Source organism: Oncorhynchus tshawytscha, linkage group LG02, assembly GCF_018296145.1.
Source record: "Oncorhynchus tshawytscha isolate Ot180627B linkage group LG02, Otsh_v2.0, whole genome shotgun sequence".
NCBI classification, from domain to species: domain Eukaryota; kingdom Metazoa; phylum Chordata; class Actinopteri; order Salmoniformes; family Salmonidae; genus Oncorhynchus; species Oncorhynchus tshawytscha.
This window is the reverse complement of record NC_056430.1, coordinates 43483211-43509755: the sequence shown is the minus strand read 5'-3', so window position 1 is coordinate 43509755 and position 26545 is coordinate 43483211. Positions and strand designations below refer to the sequence as shown.

At 42.6% G+C, this 26545-nt stretch overlaps 1 protein-coding gene across 17 annotated transcripts in view; it reads left to right on the top strand.

The window, feature by feature from the left end:
• Positions 1–26266, top strand: part of LOC112244826 (neurofascin-like) — a 158300-nt gene extending 132034 nt beyond the window's left edge. For 10 of the 17 annotated variants that reach the window (XM_042299272.1, XM_042299261.1, XM_042299287.1 and 7 more), the window contains 4 exons: positions 2839–2985; positions 9184–9315; positions 10095–10164; positions 22155–26266. In XM_042299272.1, the coding sequence (XP_042155206.1) occupies positions 2839–2985; positions 9184–9315; positions 10095–10164; positions 22155–22383 (578 nt within the window). In that variant the 3' untranslated portion in view covers positions 22384–26266. Of the gene's footprint in view, positions 1–2838; positions 2986–9183; positions 9316–10094; positions 10165–10631; positions 12193–13533; positions 13619–15689; positions 15765–22154 lie in introns of those variants that run through there. The other 7 variants (XM_042299321.1, XM_042299312.1, XR_006079070.1 and 4 more) reach the window with 6 other exon arrangements.
• The last annotated feature ends 279 nt before the right edge of the window (positions 26267–26545 follow it).

The window sequence follows — 26545 nt, the reverse complement described above, 5'->3', positions numbered from 1 at the left end:
TTATAGTAATGTTCAGAAATGGGTCAAATACATATGTGCACTTGATAAAGCTTGGAGTTTGCAATTTAGGGACTATTTCATTGCTTCCATTGCAAAGGGGGAACTGAATCAAGCCCAGCTCAAGTATTTGAAAGGATTTGACATATGTATTTGACCCAAGTGTGATCATTTCTAACAGCTATAGTTCAAAATCCATCCTGGGCAGAAATGTCAATAATAAAGTTCATCTACAGACAGTCTATCTCTGCAGAGAACCCACTGGGCTTTCTGAAGGGAACGGTGAGGCATTCTTGGGGCAGGAAAAAACACAAAATGGTGTTAAAAAATCCAGTCCAATTCATGACAGCCCTTCACTCTTGTGGAGAAGCAAGGCTTTTATTCAGAGGCGAGTAAGGCAACATTCTCATCTCTATTCATCTCCACAGAAAGGCAATTTCTGAGAAGAAACTCTCAACTCTCATTTAATTTTGCCTCGGCAGAGCGGAGTTCAGTTACCTATAGAAGTCAGATTAGAATCTGTCTAGCATCCCATAGCTGTAGATGTGGGTGAAATATATAATATATTCTGTGGCATTTCCATTTGAATAATTAATGTGTTATTGTATAGCACCTCCGGTTTCTATTGCACTTTGATTGCAGGTTGAGGTTTTTATTTTTTTAAATCCCGACTAAAGGCTATGTTAAATTTGTATTTTATTGTGCCCATGTAGGTTCTCTGTTGCCAGTTCAAACAGAAGTTCATTTCAGAAAGAAAGAGAGAGAGAGAGAGAGAGAGAGAGAGAGAGAGAGAGAGAGAGAGAGAGAGAGAGAGAGAGGATGTGTTATTTTACTGGGCGGAAATATACTGTTTAATGAAAAACATTCCTTAAAAGAACTCTATGTGTATGTGTTAAATGATTCTGATTGCAGAAGAGGAAATGTTAGGTGATATTCAAGCATGTGCACACATTTCTATTTTCCCAAACTGTATCAATGGCATACTGTACTTATAACACACAATATACCCCACTTTCTCCCTATGTCTACTGCTCTCTTTCCATCTCTCTCTTTGGAAATGTGGCTTTGTATAGTTCATGTCCATAGTGTATCATGATGTCTTAACTCCCCAAACTGTGCAGTGTGCAACCTTCATAGCTACTACCCAGTATCGAGCTCCTGCATCATCTGGCTGTCCGTCTGGCTGTATGTTTGGTTGTCAGGCTTGGCTTTTCCGTTGGCTGTTTAACATTAGAGTCAGGGGGGGGCATGATGTCTTTATGAACACACACACGCGCAATTTCCCCGGCAGAGCTATCACTGTGATGATGACTAGCTGTAGTCAGTGGTGTGTATTCTATGCCAGATCTAGATTACAGGCTTGGTCTGCATGCTGCAGTACTGCTAATGTTATCGGGTGGGAAGGCAGGGAGATGCTTTCACAACGCAAGCCAAGGGCATTGGGAAGGTTAAAAAGATTGGGAAGGGAGGGCTACAAGCTGTTTGCTTTTGTCTTTCTATGTTTTGGACTCAAGGCTGTACAGATGTAGGATCTTAATTTGATCACTCTTGTTGCTGAGAATTTTCCTGCACAACAGGAAATGCTAAAGTTTGTCATTTTCACTTTAAGATAACTTGAGTTGCCCTAAAGAAAAATGTATCTATACCTACAAAAAATGTCCATGTATTATAATTCACTTTTCCTGTAGTTTAGGATTATTTTCATGCTGTAGCAAACTGGCTCAAATTGAGATCCTACATCTGTACAGTCAAATAGCAAATATATTTTTCAGACATTCAACTTGTAGATTTAGCTTCATGTTTTAACTGATGCAAGGAATGAAGTGTGTTTTTATATTAGTCAGACATTCTTCCAAGTCATTGATTTTCATAGGGTTTCAGGTAATTTTGTGGCCTAGTCAAGATTGAATTGAGTTTTCTACAGTTTTGCTTAGTTGCTTCAGAGGCTGCATTGGATGTACCAAGCTTTGGAATGGTTTTGGCTGATTGCTGTATGATGATCTCGTCTCACCCTTTCAGGGGGTCAAAGGTCATGTCATAGCATGGTGCATGAAGTCACCAGATTGCGTGCTCCTCCAGCAATCACTGACCCATGCCCCCACAGCTTGGTGTTGTCATGACCTTTGGAAAGATGCTGCGTTCCTTTCCACCATTGGTGTTTCTTCCATTGAGATGAGTGGAGGGTTATGGGTAATTGTGACACAGTGCTTTTCTACCCTCCTGCCCCATTTCAAAATACGGATTGTTCCATAATGGTGAATTTAAATTCCACTAGTCAGGGTTATACAATTTACTGCTGGCAATTCAGCTGGGAGTTTAGTAAAACTTTGATGTCCACATTATTATAGTAGCCTGAAGGAACACCTGCTTCCTAGGTTTACACTATTTTCTCTCTCGCCAATGGAAAATGTCCCCTTTTTAGATGAGCTTTCTCAGGAGAATTATCCCTCAGGTGAGAAATGTGGTTTCACCCTCACTGAGAAGAGAATTTACCAAAAAGAATCCTGAAAAAGCCATGGAACCCCGAGCTATGGCTCTTCTATTCACTTTCATTCTCTATAAATTCCATTAGATATAAATGTATCCGTATTTGAGACATCGGCTTACAGATAAAGCTAATAATCTCAATGAGGTTGTCAATAAGTGGAGGTAAGAGGGTGTGTGTGTGTTGCATTGGGTCAGTCTCAATTCACTCCACTGGCCCACCATCTCATAGGGGGAAAAATCAGTCCTGCCCATGTAGTATCACTGCGTCGTACCCTTCCGCTTTGCGTCGTTACCACGGTAGCCCGGCCACGCCCCCACAACAGAGTGTGATTGGCCCTCTCTTGTGTCTCCAAGGCAACGGCAGTATGTCAAGCGTACCTGTGAACCAGCCGCCCATTAAGCTGGCGGGACTGATCGAAGGGGCCAAGTACCACCTGAGGGTGTACTCCAATGAATACCACAGCATCTCCAGCAATGTTGTCACCTTTGAGACCAGTGCAGGTGAGACTCCACCTGCCCAGTTGAGGAGGGATGGTACATGGCCCGGATCAGGTCAGGTCAGATAGCCTGGGGGCCAGTCTGTGTCTGCATCAGCCCAGTCTAGGAGACTATAGCAGGCTAATGCAGAGACATGACAACACCCATGCTACCGGGACCACATGGAGGACCCAGTTCCCTAACAATGAGGTATGTTGGGTCAGAACACTGTGGTGCTCCAGCCAAGTGAAAGAAGGCTAGGAGTTGAAGTAGCTCCATGTGCTGGTATTGAAGTGTTGCCATGAATTCCCCGTCCATCAATGAAATACTCAAACGCATTGTAAAGTGACTGCTTTGTCTCCGTTCAGTTGTCTGTTCTGAACTTCTGGAAATAGCTGCCATGAGTCAGCGATTTAGCTGTTTGTGATGTCTTGATTTGCCGTAGGAGAGTATTCCATGTGGTAAGAATAATCCAATGCAATGTAATGAATGAAAGCTAATACATACAATGGGTCTATAACTTGGACATATACTTTACTTTTCTCATATCTTTGTTTTGTTCTGAGCAAATTCACTTAGCTAATTTCACACTTGGTTGGTTAGTAATTATAAACTATTAATGTCATTGTCGGGGTATATTTAAGTCTGCATTTTGTTACAGAATTGTTTTTCAACCAGTAGCGTACTGTGTTTGGCTTATTTCAATGTTCTAGAATTATATTTTAGACCGATTTCAGATCATAATACTCTCCAGTGTCTTTGCTTGCTTTCAACATTTAAGGTTCTTTCTGTTAAAATACCTAGGTTTTGTGTTCATATCGACAAATTGACCCAACACATAATTCTAGTGTATATTCAGATTAAATTTGAAATGCAAAATAGAATTTCTATTTTCAAATGTTATTTTCAGGGTTTGGTGAAATGAAGATAAATACTTTATTGGTACATACAGTGGGGCAAAAAAGTATATAGTCAGCCACCAATTGTGCAAGTTCTCCCACTTAAAAAGATGAGAGAGGCCTGTAATTGTCATCATAGATACACTTCAACTATGACAGAGAAAATGAGGGGAAAAAATCCAGAAAATCACATTGTAGGATTTTTAATTAATTTATTTGCAAATTATGGTGGAAAATAAGTATTTGGTCAATAACAAAAGTTTATCTCAATACATTGTTATATACCCTTTGTTGGCAATGACAGAGGTCAAACGTTTTCTGTAAGTCTTCACAAGGTTTTCACACACTGTTGCTGGTATTTTGGCCCATTCCTCCATGCCGATCTCCTCTAGAGCAGTGATGTTTTGGGGCTGTTTTTGGGCAACATGGACTTTCAACTCCCTCCAAAGATTTTCTATGGGGTTGAGATCTGGAGACTCGCTAGGCCACTCCAGGACCTTGAAATGCTTCTTACGAAGCCACTCCTTCGTTGCCCGGGCGGTGTGTTTGGGATCATTGTCATGCTGAAAGAGCCAGCCACGTTTCATCTTCAATGCCCTTGCTGATGGAAGGAGGTTTTCACTCAAAATCTCACGATACATGGCCCCATTCATTCTTTCCTTTACACGGATCAGTCGTCCTGGTCCCTTTGCAGAAAAACACCCCCATGCTTCACAGTAGGTATGGTGTTCTTTGGATGCAACTCAGCATTCTTTGTCCTCCAAACACGACGAGTTGAGTTTTTACCAAAACGTTCTATTTTGGTTTCATCTGACCATATGACATTCTCCCAATCTTCTTTTGGATCATCCAAATGCTCTCTAGCAAACTTCAGACGGGCCTGGACATGTACTGGCTTAAGCAGGGGGACACATCTGGCACTGCAGGATTGAGTCCCTGGCGGCGTAGTGTGTTACTGATGGTAGGCTTTGGTACTTTGGTCCCAGCTCTCTGCAGGTCATTCACTAGGTCCCCCCCATGTGGTTCTGGGATTTTTGCTCACCGTTATTGTGATCATTTTGACTCCACGGGGTGAGATCTTGCGTGGGAGATTATTAGTGGTCTTGTATGTCTTCCATTTCCTAATAATTGCTGCCACAGTTGATTTCTTCAAACCAAGCTGCTTACCTATTGCAGATTCAGTCTTCCCAGCCTGGTGCAGGTCTACAATTTTGTTTCTGGTGTCCTTTGACAGCCCTTTGGTCTTGGCCATAGTGGAGTTTGGAGTGTGACTGTTTGAGGTCTTGGACAGGTGTCTTTTATACTGATAACAAGTTCAAACAGGTGCCATTAATACAGGTAACGAGTGGAGGACAGAGGAGCCTCTTAAAGAAGAAGTTACAGGTCTGTGAGAGCCAGAAATCTTGCTTGTTTGTAGGTGACCAAATACGTATTTTCCACCATATTTTGCAAATAAATTAATTTAAAATCCTACAATGTGATTTTCTGGATTTTCTTTCTCATTTTGTCTGTCATAGTTGAAGTGTACCTATGATGAAAATTACAGGCCTCTCTCATCTTTTTAAGTGGGAGAACTTGCACGATTGGTGGCTGACTAAATACCTTTTTCCCCTATATATATATATATAGGGGGGGAAAAAATATATATATATACACAGTACCAGTCAAAAGTTTGGACACACCTACTCATTCATTTCTACATTGTAGAATAATAGTGAAGACATCAAAACTATGAAATATCACATATGGAATCATGTTGTAACCAAAGAATTTTCAAACAAATCAAAATATATTTTATTTTTGAGATTCTTCAAAGTAGCCAACCTTTGCCTTGATTACAGCTTTGCACACTCTTGGCATTCTCTCAACCAACTTCACCTGGAATGCTTATCCAACAGTCTTGAAGGAGTTCCCACATGTGCTGAGCACTTGTTCACTGCATTTCCTTACCTCTGCGGTCCAACTCATCCCAAACCATCTCAATCTCGTTCTTGGTCAAATAGCCCTTACACAGCCTGCAGGTGTGTTGGGTCATTTCCTGTTGAAAAACAAATGATTGTCCCATGAAGCGCAAACCAGATGGGATGATGAATCACTGCAGAATGCTGTGGTAGCCATGCTGGTTAAGTGTGCCTTGAATTCTAAATACAACACAGACAGTGTCACCAGCAAAGCAACCCCACACCTCCTCCTCCATGCTTCACGGTGAAAACCACACTCGCGCACACCATCCGTTCACCTACTTTGCATCTCACCACACGGTGGTTGAAACCAAAAATCTCAAATTTGGACTCATCAGGCCAAAGGACAGATTTCCACCGGTCTAATGTCCATTGCTCATGTTTCTTGGACCAAGCAAGTCTCTTCTTATTATTGGTGTCCTTTAGTAGTGGTTTCTTTGTAGCAATACGATCATGAAAGCCTGATTCTCCTCTGAACAGTTGATGTTGAGATGTGTCTGCTACTTGAACTCTGTGAAACTTTGCAATCTGAGGTGCAGTTAACTCTAATGAACTAGGTAACTCTGGGTCTTCCTTTCCTGTGGCGGTTCTCACAAGAGACAGTTTCATCATAGCGATTGATGGTTTTTGCGACTACACTTGAAGAAACTTTCAAAGTTCTTAAAATGTTCCGTATTGACTGACCTTCATGTCTTAAAGTAATGATGGACTGTTGTTTCTCTTTGCTTATTTGAGCTGTTCTTGACATAATATTTATTTTTAATTTAACTAGGCAAGTCAGATAAGAACAAATTCTTATTTACAGTGACAGTCAACCAAAAGGCAAAAGGCCTCCTGTGGGGTCTGGGGCTGGGATTAAAGATAAAAGCAATTAAATATAAATATAGGACCAAACACACATCATGACAAGAGAGACAACACAGCACTACATAAAGAGAGACCTAAGACAACAACATATTAAGGCAACAATACATGAAAACACAGCATGGTAGCCACACAACATGACAACAGCATGGTAGCAACACAACATGACAACAGCATGGTAGCCACACAACATGACAACAGCATGGTAGCAACACAACATGACAACAGCATGGTAGCCACACAACATGACAACAGCATGGTAGCAACACATGACATGACAACAGCATGGTAGCCACACAACATGACAACAGCATGGTAGCAACACAACATGACAACAGCATGGTAGCCACACAACATGACAACAGCATGGTAGCCACACAACATGACAACAGCATGGTAGCAACACAACATGACAACAACATGGTAGCAACACAACATGACAACAGCATGGTAGCAACACAACATGACAACAGCATGGTAGCAACACAACATGACAACAACATGGTAGCAACACAACATGACAACAGCATGGTAGCCACACAACATGACAACAGCATGGTAGCAACACAACATGGTAGCGGCACAACATGGTAGCAGCACAAAACATGGTACAAACATTATTGGGCACAGACAACAGCACAAAAGATAACAATACATCACGCAAAGCAGCCACAACTGTCAGTCAGAGTGTCCATGATTGAGTCTTTGAATTTATTTAACCAGGCAAGTCAGTTAAGAACAAATTCTTATTTTCAATGGCGGCCTAGGAACAGTGGGTCCACTGCCTGTTCAGGGGCAGGACGACAGATTTGTACCTTTTCAGCTTGGGGGTTTGAACTTGCAACCTTGCAGTTACTAGTCCAACGCTCTAACCACTAAGCTACCCTGCCACCCCATGAATGAAGAGATTGAGATAAAACTGTCCAGTTTGAGTGTTTGTTGGAGCTCGTTCCAGTCGCTAGATGCAGCGAACTGAAAAAACAAGCGACCCAGGGATGTGTGTGCTTTGGGGACCTTTAACAGAATGTGACTGGCAGTGTTGAATGTGGAGGATGGGGCTGCAGTAGATATCTCAGATAGGGGGGAGTGAGGCCTAAGAGGGTTTTATAAATAAGCATCAACCAGTACGTCTTGCGACAAGTATAGAGAGATGACCAGTTTACAGAGGATTATAGAGTGCAGTGATGTGTCCTATAAGGAGCATTGGTGGCAAATCTGATGGACAAATGGTAAAGAACATCTAGCCTCTCAAGAGCAGCCTTACCTGCCAATCTATAAATTATGTCTCCGTAATTTAGCATGGGAAGGATGGTCATTTGAATCAGAGTTTGTTTGGCAGCTGGGGTGAAAGAGGAGAGATCACGATAGAGGAAACCAAGTCTAGATTTAACTTTAGCCTGCAGCTTTGATATGTGCTGAGAGAAGGACAGTGTACCGTCTAGCCATATTCCCAAGTACTTGTATGAGGTGACTATCTCAAGCTCTAAACCCTCATAGGTAGTAATCACACCCATGGGGAGAAGGGCATTCTTCTTACCAAACCTTTGTTTTGGAGGTGTTCAGAACAAGGTTAAGGGCAGAGAAAGCTTGTTGGACACTAAGAAAGATTTGTTGTAGAGTGTTTAACACAAACTCCGGGGAGGTGCCAGCTGAGTATAAGACTGTATCATCTGCATATAAATGGATGAGAGAGCTTCCTACTGCCTGAGCTATGTTGTTGATGTAAATTTAGAAGAGAGTGAGGCCTAGGATCGAGCCTTGGGATACTCCCTTGTTCACAGGCAGTGGCCGAGACAGCAGATGTTCTGACTTTATACACTGCAATCTTTGAGAGAGAGGTAGTTAGCAAACCAGGTCAACGACCCCCAACTCTTTGGAGTTGGTCTTTTACCAATAGGGCTAACTTCTGTATATCAGCCCTACCTTGTCACAACACAACTGATTGGCTCAAAGGCATGAATTTAATTTGAACAAGGCTCACCTGTTAATTGAAATGCATTCCAGGTGACTACCTCATGAAGCTGGTTGAGAGAATTCCAAGAGTGTGCAAAGCTATCATCAAGGAAAAGGGTGGCTACTTTGAAGAATCTCAAATATATCATATATTTTGATTTGTTTAAAACATTTTTGGTTACTACGTGATTCCATATGTGTTGTTTCATATGTGTTATTTCATAGTTTTGATGTCTTCACTATTATTCTACAATGTAGAAAATAGTACAAATAAAGAAAAACAATTGAATGAGTAGTGGGATTCCATTGAGAGTAATAGCTCTGCGTTGAGGGAATAATGGAATATTGTGATGTTTTGGGGTTGTCATACTTTGTGTGGTTACTGTATCTTGATTTGAAAAGTCTTGGATGAGGACAGATGGTCGGACGTATTGCCAGTGACTCATCTGGGGCACAACAAACTCTTATTATTTTTCTCCCTCTCTCTGTGTGTCTCATCTCTCCCTCCTGTGTGTGTGCGTGTCAATGTGTTTGCCTGCTGACAGCCTACAGTAAAGACCAGGTGGACATTGCTACCCAGGGCTGGTTCATCGGGCTGATGTGTGCAATTGCTCTCATCATCCTCATCCTTCTCATCGTCTGCTTCATCAAGAGGAGTCGCGGAGGCAAATACCCAGGTAAGCGTTAACAGAAGGGAGTTAAATACCCAGGTAAGGGTTAACAGAAGAGAGTTAAATACCCAGGTAAGGGTTAACAGAAGGGAGTTAAATACCCAGGTAAGGGTTAACAGAAGGGAGTTAAATACCGAGGTAAGGGTTAACAGAAGAGAGTTACATACCCAGGTAAGGGTTAACAGAAGAGAGTTAAATACCCAGGTAAGGCTTAACAGAAGGGAGTTAAATACCCAGGTAAGGGTTAACAGAAGGGAGTTAAATACCCAGGTAAGGGTTAACAGAAGAGAGTTACATACCCAGGTAAGGGTTAACAGAAGGGAGTTAAATACCCAGGTAAGGGTTAACAGAAGAGAGTTAAATACCCAGGTAAGGGTTAACAGAAGGGAGTTAAATACCCAGGTAAGGGTTAACAGAAGGGAGTTAAATACCCAGGTAAGGGTTAACAGAAGGGAGTTAAATACCCAGGTAAGGGTTAACAGAAGGGAGTTAAATACCCAGGTAAGGGTTAACAGAAGGGAGTTAAATACTCAGGTAAGGGTTAACAGAAGAGAGTTAAATACCCAGGTAATGGTTAACAGAAGGGAGTTAAATACCCAGGTAAGGTAATGATGTGGGGTGGGAGTGGGTCAAGCTCCAATGTAAGAGTTTACAGGTCAAACATAAATGTAAACGTAATGGGTTATTCAATTACGGAGAGCAGCACCCATGGAAATTCCAAGGCCTTGGTGGAGCTTTGAATACGTGTTACTCATGTGTGTCTTTTTGGCTTGATCGCTCTTCAGTGCGAGAGAAAAAAGATCTCCCTCTGGATGCAGTGGATCAGAAAGGAGAGGACGGATCATTTGACTACCAGTAAGTCTTTTTCCTGAATATGAATATTTCTCATATGTTTGTTCAACGTTGTATTATATGGCCCGATGTTCCCCTGGGAGGTTAAGTATGTGTTTCACCAATCAGTGACCGATTCATCTATGCAGATGTTCTATTGTAACACTGTGTAGGAAATAGACCTAGGTATGACTGAGTCATGCAGGCTTATATAGAGGGGGATTTAGTAGGCTTTTGTCTGGTTGGTTTACTTATGTGTGTGTATACTCGTCATCATGATTATGATGTATGATGTTCGGGCTTAGGATCATGCGTAGTAGTGTTTATCTGCATGTACTGTATTTAGACATCAGGAATGAGGTACAGGGACTCTTAGGTCTTATAATCCTGGTGAATGTTATGACAGGAGTTAGTATGTGTTAGGTCTAGCAATGCATGTGTTCAGTAGTATATATATTTGTTGGTAAGTGATTGTCTTTTGCTCATTCCAGGTCCCACTGATCTGTCTCCACTCATTTTTCTCTGTGGGGAATGAGTCTCTCTCTGTCCACCTTTACTGATTAATTAACCCTCTAACTTAACCGTCAAGTCAGCTTACTCACTCTAATCATCATGATCCTACTTTATTGAAATGGTGCTAAAACCCATGTCCTAAATTACACAGACAGGTAGAGGGTATGTACACACTTAAATGTGTGGCTACTGTTTGTCACCTAAATCCTTAACTAAAGTACATACAGGAGCATCCATACACAGCCTGTCTGGTGTGTATTGTTGTGGTGGTAACACACAGAACTTTTGGCCTTTGGTTTCCAAGGTATCAATGATCTTTGACCTCTCACATGACCAAAGCTAGTTCCTGAATGGAAATACCTTCTCAGGTGACCCTCATCCACTGTTGCCATGGTGATGGTCATATCACCGCTGACAGTGTCTTAAGAACTTCAGAAGGAGAGGAAGTGCCCCTGTACTCAACACCCAGTAACACCACACAATCTGTAACCCAAACCCCTAACTGTTCTTATGAGTCTAAAGTGGAACATGGCACCCTAATTTACCCAAGCTTTGGGGGCACTTTCTAACTAGACCAGTTACAATGGTTTAGTCAGGTATATTTAGAGTAATTTGAAGAGATTTTTATTAGTTTTGCTTTTAGAAAGAATTACGAGCAATACAAATTATATATATTCACATACACCAGATAGGTGCAGTGAATTGTGTCGTTTTACAGGGTCAGCCATAGTAGTATGGCGCCCATGGAGCAAATAAGGGTTAAGTGCCTTGCTCAAGGACACATCGCCATATTTTTCATCTTGACATCTTGTGTATTCAAACTAGCAGCCTTTCGGTTACTTGCTCAATACTCTAAACGCTAGGCTGCCTGCCGCCCAGAAAACGAGCATTACAAACGTTACACCAATTGATGAAATCATTTGAGCAGTGTTGTTGTAGGTGTTTATTCTACTTGACAACAAAGTGCTGTGGTTTTAAAGTGTTAAGTGTTTTTAAAAGCACTTGGATGTGTAGTGTGATGTTCAAAGGTGATATCAACCATTATCACTTGTGTGTGAGCAGTGCTCTACTGTAATGTTTATACAAGTGTGTGAGGCATGTCGACAATGGAAAACCAAAGCAAGTCCCTGCTCTCGTCTCTAATCAATGTCTATTAATATTACCCTCTTTCCTACAGTGAAGGTCATTGCTAAGCTCATACAGTGACACACACTCAATAGCACTGGCACTAATCCCTTTGTCTACATAACTCACACGTTGTGTTGGTGTATGTGTACGTGCATGTTTGGGCGTGTGTGTGTGTGTGTGTGTGTGTGTGTGTGTGTGTGTGTGTAAGGGTGTGTGGCGTGTACGTGTGTGTGTGTGTGTAGTCTCTGGCTCTCATACGCTTGTGTGTCACCTGGAGGATGTCTCCTCCCTTCCCTCTCTCTCTCGCTCTCTCTACTCTCTCCTATCTTCACGTCTCTTCCCTCTCTTCTCCACGCTGAAATGGTCATCTGTCCCTGACAGGAACGAAAATGAGAACGAAAACGAGAACAGGTACTTTGGTTTTGGCACGGCATCCTCCTCCCGGCCTGCGCATGTCTGGGGCAGATACTCCCCTCCAGACTGGGGGGGGGGGGCTGCCTGCGGGTTTGGGGGTGAGAATTGGGGTAGTTCGGGGTAATGGTGGGGGTGCGGAAGTGAGGCAATAACTGTGACGTTAGATCATGGTCTATGACCAACTTCACCCTCCTCCCTTTGCACTACTGTTCATGGGGTAGAATGGGAAAGTGAGAGATGGGTGGTGGAGATGGAGATGGAGGTGGACACAGTACACCAGCCAATTTAGATATCTCGGTTCCCGGGGTGTCAAACATGTGACCAGGGCGCAGCTGAGACTCTCCGGGTAGTGTGAATACACAGAGAGAAGTGAGAAGAGTGTTGTTTCTACACAGCTTCCGGCAAGGTACTTCAGAAATATGTAGCTAAACTGTAGCTAATTAACAAAAGCTTCTATAATCAGTCCCTGACCCTTTGGGTATATAGTCTACTTCCGTAAAATTAGGTCCACTTTCCCTTCAAGGCAGGTTAGGGCTACTTCAGGGCTAAACCATGTTATGCATCACCGGGCTACCTTGGCCTAACCTTAAGGCTAAGATCATCTATTGCCCTGTGTATCCATGGCCTGGCCATGTCTGTTCCACACCTGCTACCTCACAAGCAGAACAACAGCCATTACAATAGGCAAAATAACTTAAAGCCCAGGGCTGTTCTGGACCTGTTCAATACAGGCCTCTGGTGGAGAGTTGTCTTGGCAGGGACCAGATCCATCCATGGGTTGTTCAGGGTTAAGAGCAGCAAGTGTTCAATATGGGGCAAGTGAGGCTAATCATAGCTGTGGTTTAAGCGTCGCCTCAGGCTCATGACATTCAAGTGAGAAAAGCGTGTTAGTGTTCAGGGCTCCGCTGAAGTGCGCAGACAGTGAGCCAAGGCTCGGTACTGTGAAGGCCTGTTCTCATTACCAGTCTGCAGGATATCACAGGGTTGAAAAAGCAGATTTCATGGTACCACAGGCCTCACTTTAGATCCACAGCTGAAGAGTCACTAATCTCAATATACTCTGAAAGTGTCAATTTAATCAGGTAATAAAGTGTCAAGTAAATCCAGGTCATTTGCAAAGGAGAGAGAGAGCGAAGGAGAGCTAGAGAGAGAGAGAATATGCAGGGTTTTCTTATCTCTCCCTAGAGAGCTGTCAAGTGTTTCATGGATCAAGTAGGTGATGTGGTGATCCTGAAACTGATCGTGAACACTGAGAAGTCCTGAACCCTTTGTCTCTGTCGAGGCTTTGAGCGTGTTTTCCTACCCTTAAGGTTAATTGCTTTGTTTTTCTTCCAACAGCTGACATTTCAAAAGGCAGCAACCACCAGGTGCAGAGGTGAAGGCTGAGGACGGAAATCAATTTGGGCTCAAGTGAGAGGGAGGGAGGGAGGGAAGAAGGTGTAGGGTAGAATCTGATGGAGAGAGGGTTTAGGGTGGGAGTTTGGAAGGTCTTCCGTTGGAGTTTGACACCCTCGAGGAACCAATTTGGGGAATAAGCAGCAGAGAACATTTTGCAACATCTGACAATAAAGCTTTTGTATGCAGATAAAATATCAACAGGTACAACACTATTTCCTCCCTACATCCTGACATTCACTGCTGCTCACACCCAATAGACAAATGTTTATTCTGTCCCGTTTCGGGTTGAGTCGACCTCGGCCTTCAAAAGGGTCAAACTGACAGATATGTCGATAAAAATAAACATGCAGGAGTCAACTTAGTATGTTCTGGCCCACATGAAAAAATACTACAGTGTACTATAGAATACTACAGTACTTACTATAGTAAACTGTAGTATAGTGTATAATACTATACTACACACTGTAGTATCCATTAAACATGTGTAGTACTTACTGTAGAGAAAACTGTAATAAATACTAAAGTTATGTCCGTAAAAACACTACAGTCCGTAAAAACAGTATACTTTTTAAATTATTGTAAAAACAACCGTATTGAATTTGCATATACCTTGCCCATTCCCCTCCCCATATCGCAGTTTGTGCCACCCATAAGTGAGAAATCTACATGCCAAGTGTCGACCATATATTGTACCCCCACAGGTTATGGAAAATGTGCTCTTTTATTATTCCTCCAATAGGTTTCCTGAAGGAGAAACCCTCCACTTCAATGTCAAACACTATAGTAAATATTACAGTAATGTCTGCAAAAACACTGCAGTAAATACTACAGTATACAACAGTCTGCAAAAACACTACAGGAAACACTACAGTATACTGTAGTACAGTCCACAAAACACTACAGTAAATACTACAATAAACTACAATCTGCAAAAACACTTCATTCATTTCTATAGTATATACAGTTTTCTTTTAATACACTATTTATACATATTACAGTATAATACAGTATGATACATTATACTACAGTAAATATGACAGTATAAGACAGTATTCCACGGCTAAGCACTGTATCCAGGCACTCCGCGTTGCGTTGTGCATAAGAACAGCCCTTAGATGTGGTATATTGGCCATATACCACACCCCCCCGTGCCTTGTTGCTAAAATATAGAGTATAGTATTTTTTCATGTGGGGGAGTACTTTTCTTAATTTATGATGTATAAACACTTTGACAGTTCTATCTCTGCATGTGCGTGACTCTATGGCAGTGGTGGCCCACCCTGCTTCTGGAACGCCGCAGTGTGCAAGCTTTTGTTCCAGCCCAGCTTTAACTCACTTCATGTAACGTTCTGTGGTTTGTACATTGAAGACTGGTTGATTGTTTGAGTCGGGGTGTTAAAGCTGGGCTGGAACAAAAGCCTGCACCTTCTGCAGCTCTTCAGGACAAGGTCTGGCCATCCCTGGTCTATGGTGTATCCAGTTTGACTTTCTGTTGTGCTACAGACTCAGCTGTGAGGGCCTTCATTTGCCAATTGCCAAACCCACAGATGCGTTCCTTGATGTAGCTCTGGTCCCTTGTGTTACTTGCGGTTTGAGACGGCTTCAACGGCCTCCATCTGTCCATTCATTCCTCCATAGAAGGCATTTTCTTCAGTTGAAGAAGGTTCAAGCCTCACGTCACACCGTGGACCAGAGCTAGCCTTGATGCACCTCATGACCAGATAGATAGTTATCCCATTTTCCATTGGCTATGTAAAACCTCATTCTACGGCTTTTTGTTCCGGATCCAATGATTATTGTTGCTTCATCTGTGTTTTTGTTTGTTTGATGTCATAGTATGGGGTAACTATGTATGGGCACCCAAATGTTTTTGACCCAATAGTAAATGTGATTTTAGGTCTATATCACTCAGGTATATTAGCAATTCCCCCCATTCAAGATCTCATTTAGGATCTCATTTTCAGTCCGTGTGTTTATTCAGTATGTTTGTCTGTTCAGTGTGTTTTTAGCCATCTCTGTTTTTTGTTCTTCCTCACCTTACGTATTTTTCCTTTGTCTTTCTGTTTTGGTTTCTGTTCCCATTGGGTCAAATCAAGTTGTTCCTTCAAAAGGTATGGAAGGAGTAGAAGCCTGTTCTGCACAGTGCACACCACAACCAGAATAACCCTGAAGTAATATGCATTATTTACTTTGAGATCGCTCAGACTTCTTGCATTGGATTTTAATCGATTAATATCTAATCACACTCTAATCACAACCTGTTGAATTGACTGAACATTGACCATTCTGTTTTCAATTGAATGAAACATATTCTCACTAAGGTTTAACCAACTAAAATCCTCATTTAATATGCAAGATATTGTTGATTCCAGTCATGTCGAAGTAAGCGGAGGTGGAAAGTAACAAACTGATGTTGACATTTACGCAATTGATTCCTCTAGTCCAATTGATATGTTAATTGGGCTGGATAATATTCATCTTTATAGAAAAAATGCTCAAATAACAAAGATGAAACAGTTTGTTTTGAAAGCAGTTTCAGACACTGCAGCTTATTTCAGTAGAATAAAGTATTCCCAGTTACTTTTTTCCACCTTTGCTCCTTTCTTAAAAAATAATCTAATCAGATAATTGAATCATTCTACACCCTCTCATTCTAAAGAGGTTTAAAGTCGAGGGAAAGCTTGGTCTTTTATACCTCCTCTAAACCTTCTGGCTCACTAATATTGCTTGAGCGATAAGGTCAACACACGAAAGCTGGGAAACCCGCGACCTGAGGCAAGTTTTTTTTTTATGACTTTGCCACTCTAGTAGATTTATTCAATTATATAATGTGGAGATGTCCTCATAATTCAGCTGTAATACTCCACTCTTGAGTGGATTTAGAACTATGGACAATAGTTTCGTATTTGCCAGCTGCTATGCTTCTCACCTTATGGTTCGATAAATCTTAGTGAATTTGAGGGTTGTGAAAATCTAATAAGTTCATTTCTCCATCTGCTCAGGTCTACTAAAAATCAAGATTGTCATTGACCATGCCTGTATAAGGCCAATGTCTACATACACTATTGTATGTATGAGAGTGAGTTCTAACACTCCTGATAAATTCCTCTCTCAGTATATTAATCGATTAAAACATCAAAAACATCCCGTGCAGTTATCCAGTTTCCTCCCATCTATTTCACTCTCTCTATTTTCTGGTCTACTTATCTTCTCTAGACTCTCACTCTCTCATGTATGATAAGATGGCAGCTCTGAGGACTGCGAGTCTTGACGGTTCCTGCTTGACATTGCTTTTGTATTGCATTTTCTGCGTTCACTGTTACTTTGTTTGCTCAGAATGTTCGTGCTATATTCCTACGACCGACAAACACTTCTGGATCATGATCGGAAGCTACACACTTATCGCTCAGCCTCCCAGATCTGGAATAATACATTAGTTCCATAGTCCCTCGCACAGCAGGCTTACCTGACCGAAGGCAAAGCCGGTGATGAAGAAAACCTAAAAGGGTTCTTCTGCTGTCCCCGTAGGATAACTATTTGAAGAACCCTTTTTGGTTCCAGGTAGAACCCTTTTGGGTTCCATGTAGAGTCCTTTATACAGAGGGTTCTACATAGAACCCAAAAGGGTTCTCATTTGGGGACAGCCGAAGAACCCCTTTGGAACCCTTTTTTTCTAAGAGTGTAGTATCCTGATGGTTAATGTCCAATTGCTGGAAAATAAACTTTGAGCTCAGAGCAAGGCTTCAATCGCAGAGGGACATCAGGGAATGCTGTGTCTTTGTTTTTACAGAGGCATGGCTTACATGAAACTCACTCGACTCTGCTTTCCGACTAGATGGCGTTTCCATTTTCCGTATGGATCGTACGGTGGCTTCTGGTAAGAGTAGGGGAGGTGTATGCTTCCTCATCAACATTTCCTTGTGTAATGAAATTAAAAACATCTCGAGCTCCTGATCACAACCGACCTGGAGTTCCTGATACTAAAATGCCAACCCCACTAAATGTTGAGGGCATTCATGTGTATTATTATCACAGCTGTGTACATACCACCACAAGCAACCAGCAAGGTGGCACTCAACGAACTGTACAATAACGTTAGCCCGCAAGAAACCTCTCACCCGGAAGCTGTCTTTCTCGCAGGAGATTTTAACCAAGAAAATCTTTGACAAATTATTCTGAAGTATCGCCAACATGTATCCTGCCTCACGAGAGGACCATGCGGGACCATCTGTACACAAACATCCACGACTCGTGCAAAGCAATCCCCCGCCCCCACTTCAGCCAATAAGATCCCGGCTCTGTGTTCCTACTCCATGCCGACAAGCAGAAACTCAATACGGAGCCACCAACACAGAGAATAGTGAGGAGCCGGACAGAGGAATGAAACTCAATGCTGCAGGACTGTTTTGAGAATACTGATTAGATGTTTTATTTTATTCATCCACCCAGAACTTATCCATTAACATTGACGAATATACACTGCTCAAAAAAATAAAGGGAACACTAAAATAACACATCCTAGATCTGAATGAATGAAATATTATTGTGCTGACAACAAAATCACACAAAAATTATCAATGGAAATCAAATTTATCAACCCATGGAGGTCTGGATTTGGAGTCACACTCAAAATTAAAGTGGAAAACCACACTACAGGCTGATCCAACTTTGATGTAATGTCCTTAAAACAAGTCAAAATGAGGCTCAGTAGTGTGTGTGGCCTCCACGTGTCTGTATGACCTCCCTACAACGCCTGGGCATGCTCCTGATGAGGTGGCGGATGGTCTCCTGAGGGATCTCCTCCCAGACCTGGACTAATGCATCCGCCAACTCCTGGACAGTCTGTGGTGCAACGTGGTGTTGGTGGATGGAGCGAGACATGATGTCCCAGATCAGCTCAATTGGATTCAGGTCTGGGGAACGGGCGGGCCAGTCCATAGCATCAATGCCTTCCTCTTGCAGGAACTGCTGACACACTCCAGCCACATGAGGTCTAGCATTGTCTTGCATTAGGAGGAACCCAGGGCCAACCGCACCAGCATATGGTCTCACAAGATGTCTGAGGATCTCATCTCGGTACCTAATGGCAGTCAGGCTACCTCTGGCGAGCACATGGAGGGCTGTGCGGCCCCCCAAAGAAATGCCACCCTACACCATGACTGACCCACCGCCAAACCGGTCATGCTGGAGGATGTTGCAGGCAGCAGAACGTTCTCCATGGCGTCTCCAGACTGTCACGTCTGTCAGATGTGCTCAGTGTGAACCTGCTTTTATCTGTGACGAGCACAGGGCGCCAGTGGCGAATTTGCCAATCTTGGTGTTCTCCGGCAAATGAAAAACGTCCTGCACGGTGTTGGGCTGTAAGCACAACCCCCACCTGTGGACGTCGGTCCCTCATACCACCCTCATGGAGTCTGTTTCTGACTGTTCGAGCAGACACATGCACATTTGTGGCCTGCTGGAGGTCATTTTGCAGGGCTCTGGCAGTGCTCCTCCTGCTCCTCCTTGCACAAAGGCGGAGATAGTGGTCCTGCTGCTGGGTTGTTGCCCTCCTACGGCCTCCTCCACATCTCCTGATGTACTGGCCTGTCTCCTGGTAGCGCCTCCATGCTCTGGACACTACGCTGACAGACACAGCAAACCTTCTTGCCACAGCTCGCATTGATGTGCCATCCTGGATGAGCTGCACTACCTGAGCCACTTGTGTGGGTTGTAGACTCCGTCTCATGCTACCACTAGAGTGAAAGCAAAGCCAGCATTCAAAAGTGACCAAAACATCAGCCAGGAAGCATAGGAACTGAGAACTGAGAAGTGGTCTGTGGTCACCACCTGCAGAACCACTCCTTTATTGGGGGTGTCTTGCTAATTGCCTATAATTTCCACCTGTTGTCTATTCCATTTGCACAACAGCATGTGAAATTTATTGTCAATCAGTGTTGCTTCCTAAGTGGACAGTTTGATTTCACTGAAGTGTGATTGACTTGGAGTTACATTGTGTTGTTTAAGTGTTCCCTTTATTTTATTGAGCAGTGTACATCGTCAATCACAGGCTTCATTAGAAAATGTGTTGATGATGTTGTACACACAATACCAATCTGGACATAACCCAACCAAAAACCCTGGACGAACAGATAAATCCATACCATGCTGTGAGCCCGTACTGCAGCATTTAATGTCAGCCAAACAAACCACAAAGACTCGGTGGGAAGTGCACTAAGCAAGCAGGGACGAGCTCCGCATATCCATTCATTCGACAACTCAGACTTGCGACATGTGGCAAGGACTACAGGCTATTACTGACTTCAAAGGCAAATCCAGTGGATTGGTGCCAACCGAAGCCTCCCTCCAAGATGAGTTTAACATCTTGTATGCTCGCTTTGGGGCAGACAATACAGAGCCATCCAAGAAGTATCTCTCTGCTCCGGATGACCAGGTGCTTTTGCTCCTCAAGGCTGATGTGAGGAAAGATCTCAAGAGGGAATATTCACAAAGTCACCAGCCAAATGGCATCTCTGACTGCATCTTCAGAGTGTGGCTGACCATCTCGCGGGCGTCTTCTTTGACATGTTCAACCTGTCCCTATCCCAGGATGCAGTCCCCACTTGCTTCAAGGAGACCACCATTTTTCCAATGCCCAATAGTTCACATGCCCAAATGACTATCGCCGCGTCGCCCTCACCCGTGTCATCATTTAGTGCTTTCGAGAGGCTGGTCATAGCCTACATCATGGCCAGCATGACAGGTACACTGACGCTCCAACAGATCCAATGAAGATGCCATTTCTATCGCTATTCACACGGCCCTTACACATCTTGACAAAAGGAACACCTACGTGAGAATGCTGTTCATTGACATCAGTTCACCATTCAACACTATTGTTCCCTCCAAGCTTGTCACCAAGCTTAGAGCCCTGGGCCTACCTTCTACAGCTGGATCCTGAACTTCCTGATGGACCACAGGCTGTGAAGATTGGCAATAACCTCCTCCACACTGATAACCAACATCAACCAGTCAGCCTATAGGGAGGATGTAAGTGAACTGGCACATGCCCCGATCCACATCAACCGGACTGCAGAAGAGAGTGTCAGTAGTTTTAAATTCCTCGGGTTCCATGTTATCGATTACTTGATATGAACCAACAATACCACCACTCTTGTCAAGAGGGCGCAACAGTGCCTCTACCTCCTAAGGTGTCTGAAGAAATTTGGCATGCCACCCCGGGTCCTCTCCAAATACACCATCGAGAGCGTCCTTACCAGTTTCATCATGGCCTGGTTCCCGGAATTGCTCCGTCCACAACCGAAGGCCCTCCAGTGTGTGGTGAAGATGGCCCAGTACATCACTGAGACACTTTGTATCTACAATCCATCAGACTGCTGAACACCTGACCAGAACTGAACACCTGCTCTGATTCTCTACTCACTCACTCACTCACTCACTCACTCACTCACTCACTCACTCACACACACACATGCACACACACATCACAACTGTTGCTACCAGGCTCTTATTTACTATTGTTGATACTGTTCGGCCTGGTTTCCTTGGTAATTTTTGGTTGATGACCTGTGTGCTCAGTTGATTTGGTGACTGCATGGAGCATGCTCAGAGCCATGACTTCAGGTAATCTCTGTCAGATTATATTCCGACGTAGTTTGTCTACTAACTGGCCAGCCTTGATACGGTACCACACCATCAAATCACTGAAGAAAATGTCAACACAGTCTGGTTTGTAGATCGATCCTTTCTACAGCCAAGATAAATATTCAACACCTCCAAATATGATGGAAAGACTGTTGAAGAGCTAAACTTGTATCTTTTTCTCTTCCCTCTGCTCTGGTAATGCCTTTCTGCTGTTTGCTATCTGCCTGTTGTAAGTGTCTATAGAGCTAATGTTGGTTGATAGCACCAGTGTCCCTCTGCATGACAGTTCTCTCTCCCTACTGCAGAGGTAGAAGACATAGGGACATGTTCTGAACTGAGATACGCTCACCTACTCTAACTTGAGCTTTCACACAAACTGCAACACTCTGCTTTGTGTGTGAGCTTGAAGTTAATGCACAGATCTCACATCAGAACATAGTCCAGGCTGAGTGGCATGTGTATGTATGAGAATGCGTTGGTTTGAGCATTTAAGGGCAACATACAGCTTCCCCAATGACTCAGCGGTGCTGTAGCAGTTATTGAAGACTACAGTATTTATTTCAGCAAGCTTATATTATGGCACTCTGGTTGACAACTGCCAGTGTTTTTATATCATAGCTAAAGGCAAGTATCGATGTTGTTCCAAAATTGTTTTTTTTTTAAAGTGATTGGGTTCCAGTGTGAACTGAATGACCTCAGCTTCAGTCTGTGATGATCTGTAAGAGAAAGGACTGCGGAAAACTACAATCAACACTTCTCTTGTATACAGTTTTTCCCTTCCCCAGTTCTCCTCTGACCCCTGACCCCTATTCTCTCTCCCCCTTAACCTTTGGGACGGTAAGGACTCACTTGCGGTGATGACCGTGTCGATGACTTCACAGGCGGAGTCTAACCTTTGACTTTTTTACCCTTTGTAGCAGCGACGAGGACAACAAGCCTCTGCAGGGCAGCCAGAACTCTCTGGACGGCGGGGTGAAGGAGAGTGACGACAGCCTGGTAGACTACGGCGAGGGAGGGGATGGCCAGTTCAACGAGGACGGCTCCTTCATTGGCCAGTACACAGTCAAGAAGGACAAGGACGAAACAGAGGGCAATGAAAGCTCAGAAGCCACCTCACCCGTTAACGCCATCTACTCCCTGGCATAACCCCCCCCCGCCCGCCTCGGCCTGGGGATCTGCGGAGCTCCCCTTAGCGGTCGGAGGGTACTATTACCACCACTACTACTACCACACACACACAAACACAGATATGAATATGAATATATATATATATATATGAATCTATAAAAACACGTATACACACGTAAACACACAGCGCCTGCCTGGAAACTGTTTGGCCTCTTTAAGCGGACGGAGAAACCGTTCCTCTGAGAAATAAGGGGGTGCGAATGGAATGGAATGGAAGCTACCATATACAGTGAGCCAAGCCTTTATTGTCAGCTCCAGAAAATGGCTTGCCGAGGCAAAGTTTGGGAATCTTGAACAGTACCAGTTTCTCTATGCTCCTCCTCCTCCTGCCCATCACACAGACTTTAGTGTGCCTAAAGGGCTGACCTCAACTACAGAGGACTAAGAGGCAACGCAGAGGTTTTCAAGCATTTTGTGTGGCACTAGAGCTTTTTTGTTTTCAACGTCCTCAGCTTTTCCCGCAATCCCCCTCTTCGTCCCACACATATCACGCCCCCTGTGTCTTTACCCAGCATTCCTAGGGAAGGAGACACAGACGCTCCTCCTGTGAACATATCAGCTACGGACCACCAACATAGCAGGATGTCGGCAGATATGTTTATCATATTGATATTTCCGCAAAGAGAGATAATTCTGGTACAATAGACGAGTCATTAGAATATATTAATGCTGTAAACACTGCTAGCTCACCTTCTAGTGCGCTGCAAAACTATGCACTACCACCACCTCATGTTTTTGGGTAAAGTCTGGTTATGAATTCAATTTTTTTTTGTGTGTGTTTATTCTCACAGGTTTAAAGAAGAATAACTTGCCTAATGAAATGGTATCGTTCCCTCCCCATCCCGCTGTGGTAAATGTACTTCTGATTCACCTCCAATCTCAAGTCGTGTGGAGATATTCAAAATGGCCACAGCTATAGCAATGCCATTCCTGCCTCAAGCTTTGTTATGGTACAAGCCTATACTATGTCAGTTATAAATGACATTTGAAGAAAAAAAAATGTTTTCAAGCATGGTAGTACTTTAGTGCAAGAGACAAAGGAAAAGTAGCATGGAGTGGAGGTTTGCTCTGCTTGGTAAACTGCTACAGACTGTCTGTCCATCTCTATGGTGAATGGTGCTCCAAGGAGGTAACTTACTTCTTGTTTACTTCCTGTTTAGCATGGCTGTGATCCTTAGGCTAGGCTTGATCGGCACCTCTTTTGTCTGCTTCTTTTATAACTGGTCTCGTTATGGGACAGGCAGAATCTGTAGAGGCATGTCTTTACCTTCAAACTTCTAGAAATGATTTGGAATCCTAATTGACTCTTGAAGTCAAAACGAAACGAAATACTGCTACAAAACATATTCAATGTCTTTGAATATAGGATACAGACAACTCTGTGTAGGTAATGAACGTCCCTGCAGATTCCACCTGGCCCTATAGTCATCATTGTCATACGAAGTCAGTATGTCAAGGAAGTGTGAAGAAGTTAGAACACATCGATACTAATACATTGGTGGACCTCCATTTTACCATTTGATCCTTTCAATAGTAGAACTCATTCATGAGTCTTCCTTGATGTTTCACCTCTTGAAGCGGTAGAAAGCTCAACCCCCACTTTTACAACTTATCACAACAGCGTTACTAAAGTCTTTCACGTTAAATCAAATAGATCTTAGCTAACGAATGACAATTAGCTAACAGAGGTCACATTGTATTTCAGATTATTATTTTATATTTTAATTTATTACATTATGTCGATAGTGTTAATTAATATATTAGTAATTCACTCATTAATTGTTGAATAGACATTTTTGACCAACTGAATTAATGGTATCACATCAGAGCCCACTCTGAAAGCCACGATAAAAAACTTAACGGGATTTGTTATTGTACATAAGAAAAGGAAATTCTGCTGTATGACTCATCTTTTGTTGCTATGGGTATTCTTCTGTAAACTAACAACATTGACTGTCACCATTAAAGACGTTGTGTCGATCTATTCATTGTGCTGCTCTTCATGTTGAGTATTCATGTTTGTATTACTGTTAATATTCCATGTTGGTATTAGAATTTATTTAATATAACTTTAACTTAACACAGAAATGTAACATTGCTTATTTGTTTGACATACTGTAACTGTGCGTACACGTAAGTCCTGAAACAATATGTCTTTGTAAATATCTATCAGAAAAACTGCTTTATGAGTAAAGAAATAGTCACAAGTCTGTGTCCACCAAGCAAATGTACCTGGTGCATCCCAAGAATGATGTCATGTGGACCTTTGCAATGTAGCTTTGATTACGATTGGGGACTCAAAATGACTCAATTGATGTTGTCCCTAACAACTTGCTTTGAAATTGTAATATATGGCTTGTGACTTGTCTATCGGTCCGTCACTTTTCTGATTATCACTAATTCAAAAGAAACAGTTGAGAAATAACACTATGTTGTGGAACAGGTATAAAGTAGTCAGCCACATTATGGTGTAAATAAAAAGTGCTAATGAAATGTGTTGTTGTAGCATACTGCACACACCTGTTCAATAGGTATGAAAAAAAAGCATTTGCTGAGGTAACGGATAGCCAATTTTCCCCTATTTTGTTTGTTTTTGTATTGTCGTCTCTTAATAAGGCAACCCCAGACTTTCTCAAGGCTGCACAGACTCATTCTCCCATCATGCCATTCACCTAACATGCCTGCTGCTCCACTCCTCCTGGTGACAGCCCAGTGGCTGGTGGCCATTTTGAAAGGGACAGATTTGGTAGTGTGCTTCACTTATTTAAAGAGATGTCTTGTGTTCTGCCTTCCTCCTCATCTTAGACTTTAAAAAAATTGAATATACTGTATGGACATCAACATCCTCTGTGAACGGGTCCTCTTTAAACCTTCTTTCTCCAGTATGTCAAAGCAAGTTTTGACCCATTTTGTTTTTCATGTTGTTTCTTTGTGGTAAAGTTCACCGTGACCACCGGGTAGTGACTACATTAGCCTACCATGCACAGACACCTGACCACTGTATTAACATGAGGACACAGGAGGCCAGGAGTGCTAGCAGAGACACAATACAGTGCCTTTCCTGTTGCTATATGCTCTCCTCAACAAGACAAAGTGCACAGAGAAACAGTCCAATCACGAACCTCCAACAACCCTTAAAAACTACTGAATCACAGAATGTTCGATGACGGATTTGGTCTTGAACTCACCGTTGTTTTAAGTTCTGTACAAGCCCTTTCCCCTGATAGCCTTTCTCCTTTCCCCGTATGGATCCGTAAGGGGTAATTAGTGAACTGGCTAGAAAACAGAAAATATAATAATGCATATTTGCTGATACACAGTGCTTTTTTCTGTATTTTTATTTGTTTGAGCACGTTTACTGGAGGTGCATAAGGAGTAGTGTTTTCTTGTTCCGTTTGTAATGTGTGTATCATCGACACGACTCCTCCCTTAGAATAGCAAATAACTTTTCAACTATCAAGGGGTAACAAAAATGTCAAAGTATCAATGTGCATTTTCACAGCTTTGAGTTCACTTGATTTTTAGATTCTGCAAAACTGCGGTTTTATTCTTCAACGAGGTGCCCATAACAATGATAAAATTGGCGCATGTATTGTTATTGTTCATGTTCTTGATATTTGAAATGATTTTATTTTCTGCTTTTTACTTTTACAATTATAAGTGTATCGAAGCAGCTCGTCCGTCAAGCCTCGACTCGCAAAAGAACAGCTTTTGTAACGTACATCTAATCAACGGAGAAATGGCATATTAATATATTCACAATGTATGCGTGTATGATGAGATGTTGCAACTTCGGCTAGAAACGCCTTCTTTATAGTAAAGCATTCTCTTTTTCTCTAAATCCTGGCTATTGTCTTTATCTTCTATGGTTCTGTCCATGTCAACACTACTCATACTATTCAATCACTTCCCAGAGGCTGGAAACTTCAAAATCCAGAAAAGGTCATTGTTTACTGTGTTTACTGAGTATATTCGTGCATCAGTCAATATGTTTTATTCCAAAAACTGTTTTGAAATTCTATACACATACAGATATACATTCTTGGAGCTTGATATAGTTTTTTTTTATCAGTCTAGGTTTAGCATTAAAGGTTAAGCACTACTGGACCCTGGCCCAGTC